The sequence below is a fragment of the Rhea pennata genome, chromosome 1, assembly GCF_028389875.1.
Source record: "Rhea pennata isolate bPtePen1 chromosome 1, bPtePen1.pri, whole genome shotgun sequence".
NCBI classification, from domain to species: Eukaryota; Metazoa; Chordata; class Aves; order Rheiformes; family Rheidae; genus Rhea; species Rhea pennata.
In genome coordinates, this window is record NC_084663.1 from 26972082 (window position 1) to 26989006 (window position 16925).

A 16925-nucleotide genomic window follows, 5' to 3' on the forward strand; every position below is an offset into this window, starting at 1 on the left:
ATGTCTCCTGCTTGCTTTAAATTCAGACACAGATTTATCTTTAGAAAAGGCTGAATAAAATACCATTTTGATAATTTTTGTTTTATGAGAATAGTTAGTAACAACACGGCAGAGCCTCAATACACTATACAATTTAGATGCAAAGTAATTTGCTTCCCTGCCAGTGTAAAGCCAAGGCATACATTTTCTATCACAGCAGTTGTGTGTTAATGGAGGGAATGAGTGCACTGCTCAGTAGAGCAGCTGCATCCTGTAAGGTGTGGACATTCCACCTTTGCCTGCCAGCTCTCTAATCATAGGAAAGAAACACATTTAAAGCTCAGGTGTAGGCACCACTCCTAGACTTGACCTTGCCTTTCTGTCACTCAATCTCAGTAAAACTGGAATAGCAGAGAAAGGGTTAATTATTTTCAGTTTGCCAGCTACATGATACTATTATGTATAGAGGGAGCACCTTCCTCTGAAAAGAGCACTTCCTTTGCCTCAATGTAGTGACAAGATAATTTATCTGTAAAAGCATAAGCAATGTCTCTTCCAGCAAAGCTCTGACTTGGCTATGTGTTAGAGACATTTTACTTTGTATACTACAGCCATAGCAGTGTCAGTGTATTATGGAGCAGTCACCAAGTCATGCTAGCCATCCATCTGAACCCATATGTTATATGTGTAGATGCTTTATATTTGAAAGCATAAAGCCAATCCTGAAAGAGAGGATGGCAGTAGCATAAACAGAGCAGCCAGGGAATCAGTAACCCAATGTCCAGTGATCACAGAATCATAGAATGGTAAAGTTGGAAGGGACCTCTGAAGATCGATCTCCAAAGAGAAAAGTTTTCCTATTTTAGAGGTGGTCCTGAGTCTGAAGGAGTACTTCATGCAGCAAAAACTCAGACGTTTGCACCCAGCTGCCATCATGGACAATGCAGTAATGACTGCTACCCAGCATGAGAATCTGCTCACAGTAGTGATTAGTAATATCTAATATGGATTTTAGTGCTCTCGTACCAATAAGCCTTGCTGCTACCATTAGTGGGGTGGAAAGTTAAGAAACACAAACACCCAGTGGAGGCTCATACAATTACAAAAATCAGTAATATTTTCAAAATGTTATGACAATTAACTTAATGGTATAAAGAAGAAATCTAGATCATTCCTCCTTCAAAAGCATGCCTCTGATCTTTTCTGCCACAACAGCAGGTCAAGCTACTTCCAATGCTTGGATGATGTACTGGATGTTAATTGTATGGTGGTAGGATTTTAGCTGCAGTCTTGCTGATCCATCTATCCCATTAATTTCTGTTGGCTGAGATCTGAGAATTACACCCCCTTTCCTCTCAGAAATAATTTCTAAATTTATCTTCAGATGAGGACAGATAGGTCAATTCTCAAGTCTGAGATGGTAAGCTATGACTAATCCAATATTCATTGTTATTTTGATAAATGTTCTCTTGGTAATTGATAAAATATCAGCTAAACTGCAGAGTTTATGGTCTCAGCAGAGCAAGAGATAAATAGTGCAGCCTTTACTACATCACATGAGTGATGTGAATGGATTAAAAATAGCACTTTTTGCATATGCATAGGATGTTCTGTGAATGCTTTGTACTAGCTCAGTTAGAAAGACAGTATAGTAACTGTGATGGTCAGCAGATGATTCCAGTAAGTTAAACATCAAGGAAATATTGGAAATGATAAGGGTAGATAGGAATCAATAAGAGAAGAGATATTCTCAAACCAGTTCAAAACAGTACAGTGTTTAAAACCCATTTGGAGAGGAGTAAGTACGATAAAATGCATAGGAGATAAGTGACTTTTCATTAAGCTTCGCAATGGCAAAGCATCACATACTCCTAGAACTTTATATAAATTGTAAATAATATATAGTACTTTGCCATCAATAAAGTAAGAAAGCAACGATTTAAATTAAAAACAAATTAAATGGTATTAGAGTCTGAGGAACTGAGAAAAGTAAGTTGGTTTAGGCTGTGTGCCATCAACATCATTTCTCAACTTCAGCAGTGGAAGGGATGTGAGCCCACAGCATAGTTACAAAAAGTATAAGAGAGTTAGGTGGTTTTCATGGAGGAAAAAAAAAACTCAGAATGTATCTATTTGTTTGAAGTTTATGTGCACTGTAATAGGTCCTATATACTGAATTCTGCTCACTGTGTTCAATGAACACTTCCACTATGGGTGATGTTTATTCTACTAATTTCTCATTGTTTTTGCTTGTGGGTCTGTAAAAGGGAAAGTTTATGCATATTTTTAGTTATATCCTTGGGTACTGCATGCTTGGAGGAACATTTGTTGTCTTTCGTCAAGGGAAGGCACTGGACCCTTTCTGTCTGGTCTCAGTGCTAAGGGAATTGGGTATGGACCAAGATCCCAAGCAGCCCTAGTGCAGGTGGAGACAGGCACGGCTCAGTGGGACCTGTCACTGGGAAAGAAGAAATAATGTCCTGGGTTCTGTTCATAAAAGATTTCAGTTAGTCCTAGAGGAGGGTACATTCGGGTTTGGTTTTGGCATATAGCTAATGAGCTGGGGTCCCAGAGCAGGAGCAAAGCTGTTGCACAAGACCTTGGGCAGCATCCCTGCCAGCAGACCATGTAGCACCAACCCCTGCAGCTGGGGAATGTGCAGTTTAGCTGAGGTGGTAGTGAGGGAAGCACAACCTAAACCTTCCTCTGGAAGAGTTAAAGCAGGCTTTGACACAGGTGCTGGTCTGGAAAGGTGAAGGGCAGGGCCTGGACAGGGTGGGCTCTGGGTCTAGCACAAGAAGGTTTTAACCAGACCCCGGAGTGCTAGGCCTGGATTAAGGTCCATGGTAACACAGCCTCACTTGAAAATACACGAGTAAACAAGGTCTGTCAACAGCAATGTCCTCCCCTAGCCCCTCCAGAGGAGGTGCGAAGAGAGGGGTGCTCTTTCCAGTACGCTCCCTCTGCCAGTACCACTGGGGGAAGGAAAAAAAAAAACCCACCATCGGTAAAGAGCTCCCTTTCCCTAATTCACTTCTGCTGGTTTGGGGATCTAACTGGGCAGGTGAGCCAAGCCCACTGCAAAAGGTTTTTTTTTTTCTCCCCCGCCCCCCCCCCCCCCCCCCCCGTCTCTTCATTCCGCGGCTCCCGAGCGCAGGGGCGGGAGAGGTGCGGAGCGGTGCCTGGGCACTCCCCTCAGCCACCACTGCGGGCGGGCAGCCCGCGGCGGGGTCCCGCTTCCCCTCCTCCGCCTGCCTCTGGGCCGGCTGGTGGCGGCTGGGGGAGGAGAAGGAGGGGAAACCCGAGCGCCGCCGGACGGCAGTCGCCCGACCGCGGGCGTCGCTCGCCGCGGCCGGCAGACGCGGGAGGCTCCACTTCGCCAGCCCTCGCAGCGAGGCGCGGCGCCGGCGGGGTTAAGCGCCCCGCTCCCGGTGGGCTTGGTGCCGGCGGGGAGGGGGTTAAGCGGCAGGCGGCGGCGGCTGCCACTCGGCTCCGCTCCGCGCTCCGCGCCGGAGCCGTTACAGCGGGAAGATGGCGACGGAAGGCGCGAGCAGCGAGCCGGGCTCGGGCGGCCAGGAGGACTCGGCGGCCACGGCAGCGGTAACCGGCTATGCGGGCCTGGGGCTTAGACCCAGCCGGGGCGAGGAGGGCTTGTGCGGGGACGGGACGAAGCAGCGCCGGGAGACCTGCCTCCCCCGCTCCCTTCCTCCGCCCTCCTTCTCCCCCGCCCCGGGGAAGAAGAGGGGCGCGGAGCGGCGGCGGCGGCGCGCTCTCTCCCTGCCGCGGCTGCCCCGCTTCACCGCGGGCCCCTTGCGGGCTCCCCTCATTGTTCTTCCCGCTGGCCCGGCGCGGGTCGCCGAGCGGCGGCGGGGAAGGGCGCTGGCCAGGCGGGGCGGCGGGGGAGGGCGAGGCGCCCGCGGCGCTGCTCCGGGCGCTCCGTGTCTCGGCTTGGGCGCCCCCACCCCTTCCCCCCGTCGGCCACAGCGAGGGGGGAGCTGCGCCTCTTCTCTCCGGGCGGGCTGAGGCGGTGACAGCGCCCGGGGCGGTGGGAGCTGTCAGCCCGCGGCGGGGAGACGCTGAGCTTAACCCTTGCCGGGCGGCCGAGCCCGCCGCAGCGAGCCTCCCTTCTCCCCGTTCCTAGCGCTCTCCTTGGTCGTGGTCAGGGCCGGGGCAGCGCCCCTTCCCCGCGCGCCCGGCGTGTGGAGACGGGCGCAGCGCGGCTGCGAGGGCCCAGCGGCCCTTACGGCGCCGGGGCTGAGCCTCAAGGGCAGAGCTGGCTCCCCGCGGAAAAACCCCGGCACCCCGGGAGAAAACCCGCGCACGCCTTTCTCGCAGGTGCTGAGGTACTTTGGGCGAAGGCAGACCCAATGTGGTGCCAGCCAGTGCGGACCGTTTGAGTGGAGCCTTTCCTCCTCTGCTTAAATTTGCAAGCGATAAGGCTTCTTTCTGCTGTTCCTCACGTAACCGATCTGCAGGAGAGCAGAAGTTAGCCGCCTCAGGTGTCCGGCTCGTTTTGTTCGCCCTGGCTTCTCACCTGTCCAGTGAACCTGAACGGTGCAGAGCAATTGCAGATCGGTCTCCCTCACGCTCTTCCTTACCCAAGAAGGAACACCCAAGAGCTGTTGTATGCATGTCTGTGGTATTTGCCTGTGCATGGTCTGGTGTTAATCAGCTTGTGTTAATAGTCCAGTTGACAGTTATTGGTGAGAGCTGGATGGGAAAAGTCCACCCTCAGGCTGTGTTCTCAAGAGTTGTAGATGCTTTTCATTGCCACAAAACACATTGGTTAGGATAATAAAATAATAAAATCCAATCTTATGATCCAAAGATCGTTTCTGAAGGTAATGACCCAAGAAGGGGGGAATGTTACTAGTTGCTGTGAAATTGAGGATATTGTTAATATTTTCTTTTGAACAGGCAGTAGTTTTTTCTCTGAAACCGTGTTGTAACTGTGCTTTAAATTCCAGTCTATTGTCCTGAAAATGGAGTTTTACTTAAGGATTACTTTTTTTTTAATGTAATGAATCTTTGTAACATCACTAATTTAATGGATATTAAGGTAAAAATTCATAAAAACAAAATATTAAATTATTTGAAAATGAGCTTTGATCAAAAATTTATTTATAATGTAGTGTCTTTAGTATATTTTTATTATTATTTTAAGTTTAGTTTTAGGAACTCAAAACAAACAAAATAAACAAGTAATTATCTAATATTGCACTTTTAGGCAATGCAGTATAAGCCACTCCTGCAATTTGATGATCTCATTGTCTAAGGTGGAAGCAATAAGCTCTATGCCCACTGTTTTTAAAAATATTTTTGAAAACTAAAGAGATACTAGAAAGTAACCTCTGTATTCCTCTGTAACTTAAGTAATAGCTATACTTAAGCAATAACAAAATATTTTTAAAATGATGTCTTTTAATTTGCCTTCAGTCCTTAAATATTTAATACTCTTTATCATCTTTTTTTTTTCCCTGCTGGTATGAACTTTGGATTTTTGGTTTCCTTTTATTTCGTGTATGGGAAAGTAAAAAGAACTCTCCTATGTGATGAAAATGTTTTTTAAAGTATTTATACAATAGTGTAGTGTTCCTTTTGAAGGGTGATTATGAAGAAGTTATTTTCTGCCTTAAGCTCAAGATACAAAGTTACCAACTGAATCATCTTGCATATTGTCAGGATTGCAGTAATAATCCAGGTGACTATTTTGTAAGTCATTCTAAACTTCAAGTTATAATGAAATACTGTTTTTTTCAGTACAATTTTAGATTTTTTATTTTTTAATTCTCGGAACCCTGAATGCACAAACGGTGCAGTGAAAACCTTTGGAAATGATAACTTGTCATAGTAGTATATTATTGTGTAAAATACTATCATGTAAATAGGAGGTATATAACACTAGACAGTACAGTACGATTTTCTCATACTAAATACTGTTACATCTTGGTACACTATCAGTACACTGTCAGTAGCATGACTGGAAAAAAAAGGCTTTTCTTTGCTGCTCTTAGAAAAATTGCAGAAAAGGATAAAAAATGACCCTTCCCTTTTTATATCCACCAGGGAATTTGACTAAAAAAAAATCTAGAGAATTTCCCTGAAAAAGTCTGGAGTGTTCTATAGGGTGTTACATTTAGGAATGAAACCAACAATCTTGTCATTCTGAGTTTCCTTTGATGAAGTACAGCAATTGGTAAGCTCACCACTTCTTTCCCACAGAAATACTGGTATTTTTACCATGATAAGAATAACAAAGGAAAATGGCATGGGACTGAGTCTCGTCCTCTTTCATACCTACACTGATTGCACTGAAGCCAGTGGAATTGTGTTGGTGCAGCATAGACTAAAATTGAGGAGAAAAGTATGTGTCTTTTAGGATATCTTTGAGTGACTTCCATCTGTATAATATCTACTAATAATGATTATACAATGCCAAGTTGGATTATTTCTTGGTATTTTTTTTTGTTGAAACATTGGGCACCAGCCTGCAGTGTGTAGAGGTCTGGCATGTCAAGTGTTACAGCTTCAGTGAAACAAAGACTATGAAAAGCCTGTTCTGTCAAATAGAATTTGTTAAAATTATTCAGTAAAAACATTCAGTACGATCTTTCTGTTTTGGATTTTGCTTTGCCAGTGGTTGAAAGCATAAATGATATTTTTCTCTAAAAGATAGTACCTTATGCCATCTATAAAGCTGTACGTAAAAAGAATATTTGTAGACTGGAATCTTGGCTTCTCTGAAATCAGTCAGAATTTCACTGGGAGTTGATGTGCACGTGTTTGAAATGATCAATTGCTAATGTATATTCAAGAAGTGAGAAAGTTTTGTTTCTTGAAGCAATTCTCTCTATCGTTGCACTGCTTGTAATGGTAAGTAATGGGAGAGATGGAAGATAATTTATTAAATATTAGGCCTGCAGTTTATAACATACTTGTATGTTATTATTCATCCCACAGCAACCCAAAAGTTGCACTATGGAAAATACTGTCCATGTTAATTGGATTAAAAATTGATAATGAAATAGGTGGAGAGACATTCCATGACACTTTGTGGTGGGATTTTGTAGGTTTGTGTGCTTAGTTTGGTGTATTCAGGATCTATCGGTCTGCAAGAATGCTAGTAGTAGAATTGCCACACTGGTCAATCAATATAGTGGAATGCTAAATAATGGTTTAGACAGATTTATTAGGCTAACAGAATTATTTAGGCTAACTTAGATGAGCTGGTAAGCTTCCTATCTGAAAAATGTTACAAGTAGCAGAAAATGAGGCCATAACCCTTGAGATCAAAGACTCTATGTCTTATTGGAGACTACGTCCTGAGTAATGGTCACTTGCAAAAGGACGTTGGTTAACCACCGTAATCCTAATATAAATACAAGTTCTTGGTGTACTGTTATCCTTCAGAGAAGTGATTTTCATCTGGTGAGATGAGTAACACTGTTAAGGTATTCCAACATTTACGTGAAATGCGGAAATAGCAGCAGTTCTGTTTGTTGGAGTCCTGCAACTGCTCTGTATCTCCTCTGTAATGAGAGACTAGACTCTATCCACCTTGCAATAATATGATTTATTGTTTTGGTCTCAGAGATGATATAAAGAGATAGGAATAGAGATGGGAATGATGAAATAGGAAGGGGAAGAAGGCAATCAGAGTTTAGGAAGACAATAGTCTGAGATCTGCATCCATAGCCTCCAAAAAGGAACAATTGATTACAGTAGCTGTATAATACTTCAATATGTAAACAGGAGGGTGTCAAGTGGGCTTAAGTAAGGGATACTGCCTCAGTGGTGTGTGAATTGAAGATTCTTGGGTCTTGATTTTGGTTCTAACATAACACAGCGTAAGATTTAAAATTTTGAAGGAGTTAAAAACAGCTCTAAAGATAACTTAAAGAATGTGGACCTATGTCTTAATCTAATCATATACTATTTGCCTTAGAAGTAACTTATTTGAAATAGACTTTCTGGACAGAAAAAGCCCGTTAAATTTAAGCAATAGTATAAACGTGATTACTGAAAAGTTGTGTCTCTGAATCCATAGAAAGGACTTGGGTACTTAACTTATGCTGAAATCAAAGCTACTTAAATACGTTTGAGTGTTTGTGATTTGCAAGTATGTTTTAGCAGTTATGATGCTATCTGGATATGTATAAAGCACAATGTCTTACTAATTTTTTACTTTTTTTTTAATAAATTTCTCAACTTTCCTATATATTTACAATTAATCATAGAATCATAGAATGGGTAAGGTTGGAAGGGACCTCTCGAGATCACCTAGTCCAAACACCCTGCTCAAGCAGGGTCACCTAGAGCATGTTAGACGGGGTTGCGTCCAGGCAGGCCTTGAAGATCTCCAGAGAAGGAGACTCTACAATCTCTCTGGGCAACCTGTTCCAGTGCTCCGTCAGTCTCACTACAGCTGTTAAAAGTTTTACCACTATCCCAAGCCAAAAAGCTGCAGCAGGTAAACAAAATCTCCACAAACTTGAAAAAAAAAACTTGAAAACAATGGAAAGCAAGGGAGCTGCGCTTGGGGAAGACGAGAGCAAAATAAGCAAGTAACTTTGTGTGGTGAACAATACAATAAAAGCCAGTGAACTAATGGATGTGCATAATTAAATGCATGTTAAGTTCTCTCATGGTCCTTAGATATGATTGTATTACATTTTAAGAAAGTTCTGAAAGTTATCCTAAGATGATGTTCTCTGCAGCAAGAAACCTCAAGCAAGGCCTAATACTAGTTATCTGAACTCAGTGGTTCTAAAACTTTTTAGGTTTTACTCTTTTTTTTTTCTTGTGCTTGCACCTGTTTCACCCATTTCCGAGCACATTGACTTAAAGAAAAGACAACATAAACTAAATGTTGAAAGCAAAAAAATCAAGTTGTCTCTGCAGTGTCCATGAACACTGTGTGGACATTATAATCAGTTATTTCAGTGCTCTGTGCACTTGCAGAGTTTTCTGTATTAGAAAAGGATTAGAATTAATTTGACCACCTGCTTATGTTTACGTTGAGATAATTCTTTAGACTTCCTTTTAGAGTCAGTGGAAAGAAAGTGGTTATGATCTGTTTTATAAAACAGAGTTGTCTGTTTTAGAAATCTGCTTTAGGCTGAACACAATGGTGAACTCTATTTTTGAGTGAAGTGATTAGGTGACTCTTGGAGGCACAAGACTTCTGAATTAAGGTGTTTATGGGTATGCGTGGTGTTTAATATCCTATTACAGTCAGTGTGAAGAATACAGTCAGTGGAGCCTTGAACACACAGTTCTGGTGGTTACTCAGCTGGATAGTGTTCTTGACTGTTTTAACTAGGCTGAATAGGTCTCCACTGACAATAATGGGAGATTAGGCACCTCACATACTCACAGCTAACTTTCAGTGTCTTAATCCTTGTCTGAGGGCTCCCTTTAGTAGTTCACATATAAGTGTTAACAGCATTTAAGATGCTCTAGGGTATCCTGGTTGGTCAGCTACTGTCAGTTCAGGTGGCATGGGTGATTCTCCTATGTCCTGTGTCATATATGCCTGTCCTGAAAAGATCTCTCTGATCCTCAAGACATCTCAGATTGCACTGGATACTTAAGTGTAGGCAACTAAAGAGAACTAGTCAAAACAGATGTTTATGCTTGATCAGATGACTTCTACTTGGGGAATGTGCTCAATATTCTAAAATGTGTGAATTGGAGTTTTGTTTCCCTGGTGCAGTGGTTTCATGCAGAGAAGGACCTGGGAGTGCTGGTGGATGACAAGTTGACTATGAGCCAGCAATGTGCCCTTGTGGCCAGGAAGGCCAATGTATCCTTGGGCGCATTGGGAAGACTGTTGCCAGCAGGTCGAGGGAGGAGATCCTGCCCATCTATTCAGCCCTGATGAGGCCTCATCTCGAGTACTGTGTCCAGTTCTGGGCTCCCCAGTACAAGAGAGACATGGAGCTACTGGAAAGAGTCCAGCATAGGGCTATGAAGATGATCAGAGGGCTGGAGCATCTGCCCTATGAGGAACCTCTGCGAGAGCTGGGCCTCTTTAGCCTGGAGAAGAGAAGACTGAGGGGGGATCTTATCAATGTGTATAAGTACCTGAAGGGAGGGTGTCAGGGGGATGGGGACAAACTCTTTTCAATTGTCCCGTGTGACAGGACAAGAGGCACTGGGCAGAAATTGAAGCACAGGAAGTTCTGCCTGACTGTGAAGGGGAATTCCTTCACTGTGAGAGTGAAGTGACTGGAATAGGTTGCCCTGAGAGACTGTGGAGTCTCCTTCTCTGGAGATCTTCAAGGCCCGCCTGGATGCAACCCTGTCTACCATGCTCTAGGTGACTCTGCTTGAGCAGGGCATTTGGACTAGATGATCCCCAGAGGTCCCTTCCAACCTTACTGATTCTATGATTCTGTAATGATAATGCACTGATGGCTATGAGGCCATCATGACATTGAAAGTTTACTTTCTATGGCCTAGTAAATAATAGCAAGTCATTATATTTTTAAAACCTTATTTAGGGTTTATGAATCCTTTGGAGGACTCTTGTGTGTATTTAATGGAGCTCAATATAAAATATGTAACAAATGCATATGTACCTTTCCTTTCTCTTCTAAAAGGACCCTTTTTGACAGCTTTTCCCATGTATTTTGTGTACAGCATTTTTATGCTTATGCTCTTCCTTCATCTTTCCACCTCAACCCTTAATTATGCTCTGCAGATTTCTTTTTCACATCCTGGGTTATTACCAAGCTCCCTCTCTAAAAAGGCTATGTAGCTGCTTTTTGAGCAGGAAGGAGCTTCTTTTCCTTGGTCATTTGTGCTTAATCTACAGCTAACTTGCCTTTTGCTTCTGCCCTGCTTAAGGAAATTAGAAAGCTATGACTTTCCTATCTATCTGTTGAGACCTCTGCTAGTGGCAGCTGAGTCTTTGACAGCAGCTGTGGTAGCACAAAGAACTGCACTCCTAGCTTCTAAAGTAGCGTCTACTGAGCTGGATCAACAAAGTCAAGCTATTGGCACTGCCAATCCCTGACAGTAAACTTTTTTGGGGGAGTGGGGAGTGGGAGAAAGAGGAGAATAAATTTAAGCCTGAAGACCTTTGCCATCATTGCCCTAAATAGCTATTTAAGTAGGAAAGAGTCCTTTCTGTTCATTTACTTCCTGGTGACCTTTCCCCTTGACAATATGCTCCGTGTTCTTTCCATCTTTTCTAAAGATGATGAAGTGGGGGAAATGCCTGTACTGTTTGACTGATGTCCTAGCTCAGCCCTTTCGTATTTGGAAGGTATGGTTTGTTTTCTTTTTGGCTCTTGGTAGGGCCAAATATTTAATCTTTGATGATGGTTATTATTTTACCTCTACTCCTTCAAAGATTGCTTACAGAGCTTGTTAAATGCATTCTAGCTGATGGGCTGTTTGCTCTCTTGTCTGTGCACTTGTTTTCAGACAACACAAACTCCTTACAAAATTGGTCTGCAAAATAAAATGTAAAGTTTTAGAGACTTAGAGAAGAGAAGCCGTAGTCTTTTTCGGGTACTTTATTTTTCTCAATCACATAAACCAGACATTTTAAAAACCTGAAAAGGGAAAGGAAAATTTTCTTGTGTTTAGATTGCGTATGCCAAATTTCACCCTCAGGCAACATATTCCTACGTTTGTGTTGTAAAACCAATATAATGGATGGCTGGTTAGGTACTTGTTAAATTGTTCCAGCTTGGCACTGGGCAAGATGTATTGTAGCCAAATCTCAGATCACGTATAAGTGATGAGCTACTAATGGAGACTTTATTTTGTAGAGATGCAAGACTTATGGCTTTATTGGAAGATGTTAAGAAGATTACTTTTCTCAATCTAAATAATTTTTTTTGTATAATGTAAGCAAACAGTGTGACATCTGAACAGCTACAAGCAAGCCTACCATGACTGATGTCCCTGTCCCCAAATGATGTCAGACAGGGAAGTGCTTGAGAGGCAAAATAATTGTATTGAATCATATGCTTTATTTACCCAAATATTAAAAAATATTTATACAATCACATCCTGAGAATACATTAAATCTTTAAACTGTATATTTTGTTGAGGTTAGGGTGAGCTACGTTGTAGCTCTGTATGTATTGATTTGGAGGTGTGCAGGAGGAGAGGCATGGTGGCATCTTCAGCAACTGCCATGTACACTCTTACGCAGTGTCAAGTGGTTCAAGGTTGGTTATCCATAATAAATTTAAGATGACCTTAAACTTTCAGTCCTTAAAATACTGGAAAAAACCCAATCATTGTAGTTTCAAAATTTGTTGGATAAGAAAGCCTCCATAGGCATAAAACAACACTTGAAAAATGGTATCTCATTTTCTTATTTTATGGTAAAATAATGATGCGTATCGGATTGATGTCATTTTTCTTACATTAAAATAAGCCTTCTATAAAGGGAGGCATTAGACCCCAAAATTCACTACTTTATTTTTTCTTCATCCTAAACAGCTTTTAAATTCTGTTTTTGTCTTTGTCCATCTCTTTTGATCAATTTTTGGACATCAATTTGAGGAGAATTTTGTTTTCCTATACGCATGAAGCCCTATCTGATAGCTTGAGTAGCATGGACTTCAGTCTCTATTTAATAAATCTGAGGCATTGAGCAAAAGCAGCTGGTAGCAGGTTCCCAAGTGAGTAGGTTGTTCTTGCACAATTTGAGCTATGCAATGTTTACTTCAGAAGATGTTGATGCAAAAATTACAAGGATATTCAAAAAGCAATGGGGCAAATTCACAACAGGTGTATCAGTCAAGGGCTGCTACATGCAAAATTGCTATTTCTGGCTCTGGAGGTGCTTAAGCTGCAGATTGGTGGAAGCTGAGAGTGTCATTATGTGCTTGTCCTGTTCTGGTGCTGATTTTAAGGCAGGCATCCATTATTTGCTGCTGTTAGAGACAGATACCAGGCCAAGTGGGGCTTTTAGTCTGATATGCTGTAACTGTTCGTATGGAAGATTGTTTTCCTAGTTCTCAGTTCAAGTTTTTAACAGAAAAGTATAAAAGCTGCATATGTCTTTGTTATGTATGTCTATTAACTTTTATGTTTATTTATATATAAACTTTAAATTACGAGATAGCACTTTTAATTGTCTATTGTTGCTGCCTTTTCGTATGATCTAGCTTGGTAGTGTGTACTTGGACAAAATTTACTTTAATTGCTTGATCAGATGCTTAATTAAAAAAGCTTATCACTGTATCACGTATGTTGAATAATGCCTCAGGTTTTTTAAGAGCAAAAGTATTTTCATTTATGTCTTTAACTTAACTCTTGTGGAAGACCATAGTAATAAAGTTTTACCTGAGATGTACTGTCAGTCTTTTGACAGAGAGCTGTCCTCTTCCATCTAAAGAGCCTTGGGAACCTTTTTTTTTTGTCAGAAGAGAAAAGCGTATTTCAGAAAGAGAAGACTTTCTAGTGGTTAAACCACTAAATGGAGACTCAAAAGACTGTTACTAAATATTGAGTTTTGACTTACTTACTTTCTGTGTGGTTTGGAAAAAAGTACTTAATATCTGCATCAATTTTCCATCTGAAAAACAGAAGTTTAAAAAAAGCTATATGAATAAGTTAAATGATGTACTTAGGTATTATGAAGTGGTTCACAGAAGAAGGAAGATGGATCAGCAGGTCCCACTGTCTGCCTGAATTAAATTCGGTAGTTAAAGGTACTGATAGTGAATTCTACTGCACTCTATGAGGCAAAAAATTGGGACTAGATTGTGTGAGGAACTGTACACTTCTAGTGACTTTGCACTTTATACACATCCACAAATTGATTCACTGTACAGAATTGTGAGGAATATTGTGAGAAGCTGCTGCAACAGATGTTGGAAAAGAGCTTTCTGAGAAACTGGTCATTTTTCTTCATCTATTACCATGAAGAGTGAGAGATATCTTTTGGTTTAGCGAGAATGCAGATCCATGCAGCAAAAATAGAGGATAATTACTGGTCAGTCTGGAATTTTTTTGGTTGGAGCTGGATGACTCTGTGCCAGGAACAGTTACATTTATTACAAATTTTTGTCCTCTTGCTCCTATCCTATCCTCCAATCATTTATCCTCTTGCTGATCCACATTGTTCAAATAAAAACAGAATCTCGATATGACGTGTATCGAATACAAATAAAAAAGGTTTTGAGAGAAGATCTCCCTAGCCATTTATGCACCTCTATGTGTGTTAGATTTGCCCTGAGTTCCTTTTTTATTTTTATACTTAAAACAGCTATAGCTTTTGAGTAACTTTGATTTATGACTTCCTCTCCCATCCTGAGGAGAGAACAACTGTTTTGGGTTTCTGTTTCTCAAGCCAGGTCTCCTCCTGGCTTGAGAAAGCAGAAATGGTACTTGCTTTAATTTTTATTGGATTTTCCTTAGAAGAAGTTAAGAACTTGGATGGCTGAACTTTGACTTCTTTCCCTGGGGAAAATAGCCAGTATATCCAGATATGCAGTACAGCTATCTTGGAAACTGATTGCTTCATACTGAAAAGAGCTAGTCATCTGTATCTCAGGTCTTTGCTAGGAGACACATCTACATCATAGCAAAGGCCATAGTATTTCCCTTGCAGTGAATAGTGTGTCACACTGGTCAACTGAATCTGGCATGAGGAATGGAATGGGAGAGAGGCGTCTCCTGAGACTACATCTATGTATTTGGCTTTGTGTACAGACAAAAATAAGAAACACTCTCCTGAATCAGATCTGGACCAGGCATCATGAATCAGACCAACGGTTCATGTAGCCCAGTATTCTGTTTTTGACGGAATTAGGACATGATGGCATTAGGAGTCAGTGTTTAAGAAGAAAATACAAACCTGGTCACTTCCTGGGTGCCTTTCTCTTCTACTCCCTTGGTCCTTTGTAATTACTGTTTTTTATCCATTAAAATGATCCCCTTCTTATTCCACTAGATGTTCCCTGGTGTTAGTATTGCAAGAATTTGTGAACAACAGATTTGTATTCAAGTTATCCACTACCTTTGCAATTTTGTAAATATCAGCAACTCCCCTGCCCTCAGACCTCCAAGGGGAAGACTTCAACCCTTGTAGTCTTTCTTTATCCCGTAGTTACTCCCTCTCTCTTGATCTTTTTAGTTGCCATTTCTATACCTTCACATGAGAACTACATGCAGTGCTTGAGATGTGGGTGCAGCAGTATTTTATAAAGTGGTAAAATAAGGATCTTAATCTTGTAAGGGAGGGATTATGTGCCTAACTCCCACCTGACATTTCCCTATCTTTTTCCAGATCATTGATGATGTTATTGAATAAAACTGGCAGTGGTTCCTGGGGTCCTCCACTGCTGATCTGTCTCTTATCTTGAAAAGTGGCTATCACTACTGTTTGCTTCCTATCCATAGGGTATCTTTTCCTTCGGTACTGTGGCACACTGGTTTCCTTAATAATGTTTAGCATAGAGTCTTGTCAAAAACTTCTTAACAATTTAAGTACTTTATTGTGCATTCCCTTTATCCATGTGTTCGTTGACACTCTTGTAGAACTCAGTAGTTATCAATGTAAGTTTTTGGATCGATATAAGTTACTGTGGCTATGAAATGTTGTATGTTAGTGCTTCTTAAACCTGAAGTATGTTCTCCAGTCAGACAAATGGGATGGCAGATAAAGCATACAGGTATGATTTCATACATCTCTTCACATGTTGTGCATCAAAAATTGGCATTCAGCCTAGTATACTGTGATGACGTAGTAGTTTGCCAGTGGGGGACAGGCTACTTTGGATTAGGTGCATTGCCCTGTGATCTAGATTTCTGTCACCTTCTCTCACCTTCAATCCTGATGTGCTGCTGTTTCAGGTCGGTTGAAATGTTTCTGTCACTGTGAGACTGAACATAGGAACTGTCAATCACAAAGTTGGTTTCTTTTCCATTTCACCTTATCATTCACAGGACTGCAAGATCAATTCCTTGCAGCAGTATAGAATTTGAAACAGTATGGCATGCTGGAAGATTTTTTATTTCTTCAGTTTAAATAAAAATAGTTGGACTATTTGCTGTTGATTTTGACCTTACATACTACAAATAAAACCATCTCAAGTTTTGACAGTTATGAATGTTTGAGGAACCTATGATTAGGACATGACATGTCTACATTTTTGATTTACACTAACTAATATAATTATTTAATTAGTGAGTTTATCAGTATTTTGTTTCTTACAGAGAAGAGAATTTGATGTGGATAACCTGAGCAAGCCAGAATTGCGCATGCTTTTGAGTATAATGGAGGGAGAACTGGAAGCACGAGACCTTGTAATTGAAGCCTTGCGGGTAAGTTACAGGGTTATTTTTTAGATTCTTTTTTTGCTGCTTCGTTTTTACTGTACATAAAACATTAGTGGAAGAATAAATTGTGTTTTTTTTAAGAGTCTTATGTTGATTAAATCTAAGTAATCACAAAATAAGTTCTTGTTGAATTGTTACCATTCAGTAACTCTATGCAACTTGTGTATAAAATAAAATTTAGAATAAAATACCAACAAAAATTTTCTTGTGGTAGGGGGAAAAAGCAAAATGACTTCTCTTTAAATTCTGTTGTATTGTAGAATCCGTTACTTATGAAAGGAGGGAATAATTCCAAAGGAACATAGAGTCCATTCTTCATTTGTTCTGATGGTCTACATGTTTGCATACATTTAATGTATTTAATATATCCATCTTTCTGCAAGATAGGAAGAGGGGCAAAATTGGATAATCATGTCTGATTAGAGAAAAGTTTTTAAAAAATGTAAAATGCAGACTGTGTATTTTAGTAGCATTTACGAGTGCTTGATTAGATTTTGCTGTGCTAGGCATATACGTGAAGATTTCTGCTTTAGAAGGTTGTGCTCCGAAGGGCAGTTTGCAATTTGACTAGAAAATATACAAACAAAATTATATTTTAATCAAAAGATTATTTTTTATGCCTGTAATGAATA

The 16925-nt window shown here is 41.0% G+C and overlaps 1 protein-coding gene across 1 annotated transcript in view; it reads left to right on the forward strand.

Annotated features, from left to right (window-relative positions):
• The first annotated feature begins 3339 nt into the window (after positions 1-3339).
• Positions 3340-16925, forward strand: part of CTTNBP2 (cortactin binding protein 2) — a 91144-nt gene continuing 77558 nt past the window's right edge. Inside the window, exons 1-2 of the mRNA XM_062583392.1 lie at positions 3340-3579; positions 16171-16278. Coding sequence (XP_062439376.1) covers positions 3511-3579; positions 16171-16278 — 177 coding nt within the window. The 5' untranslated portion in view covers positions 3340-3510. The remainder of the gene's footprint in view (positions 3580-16170; positions 16279-16925) is intronic.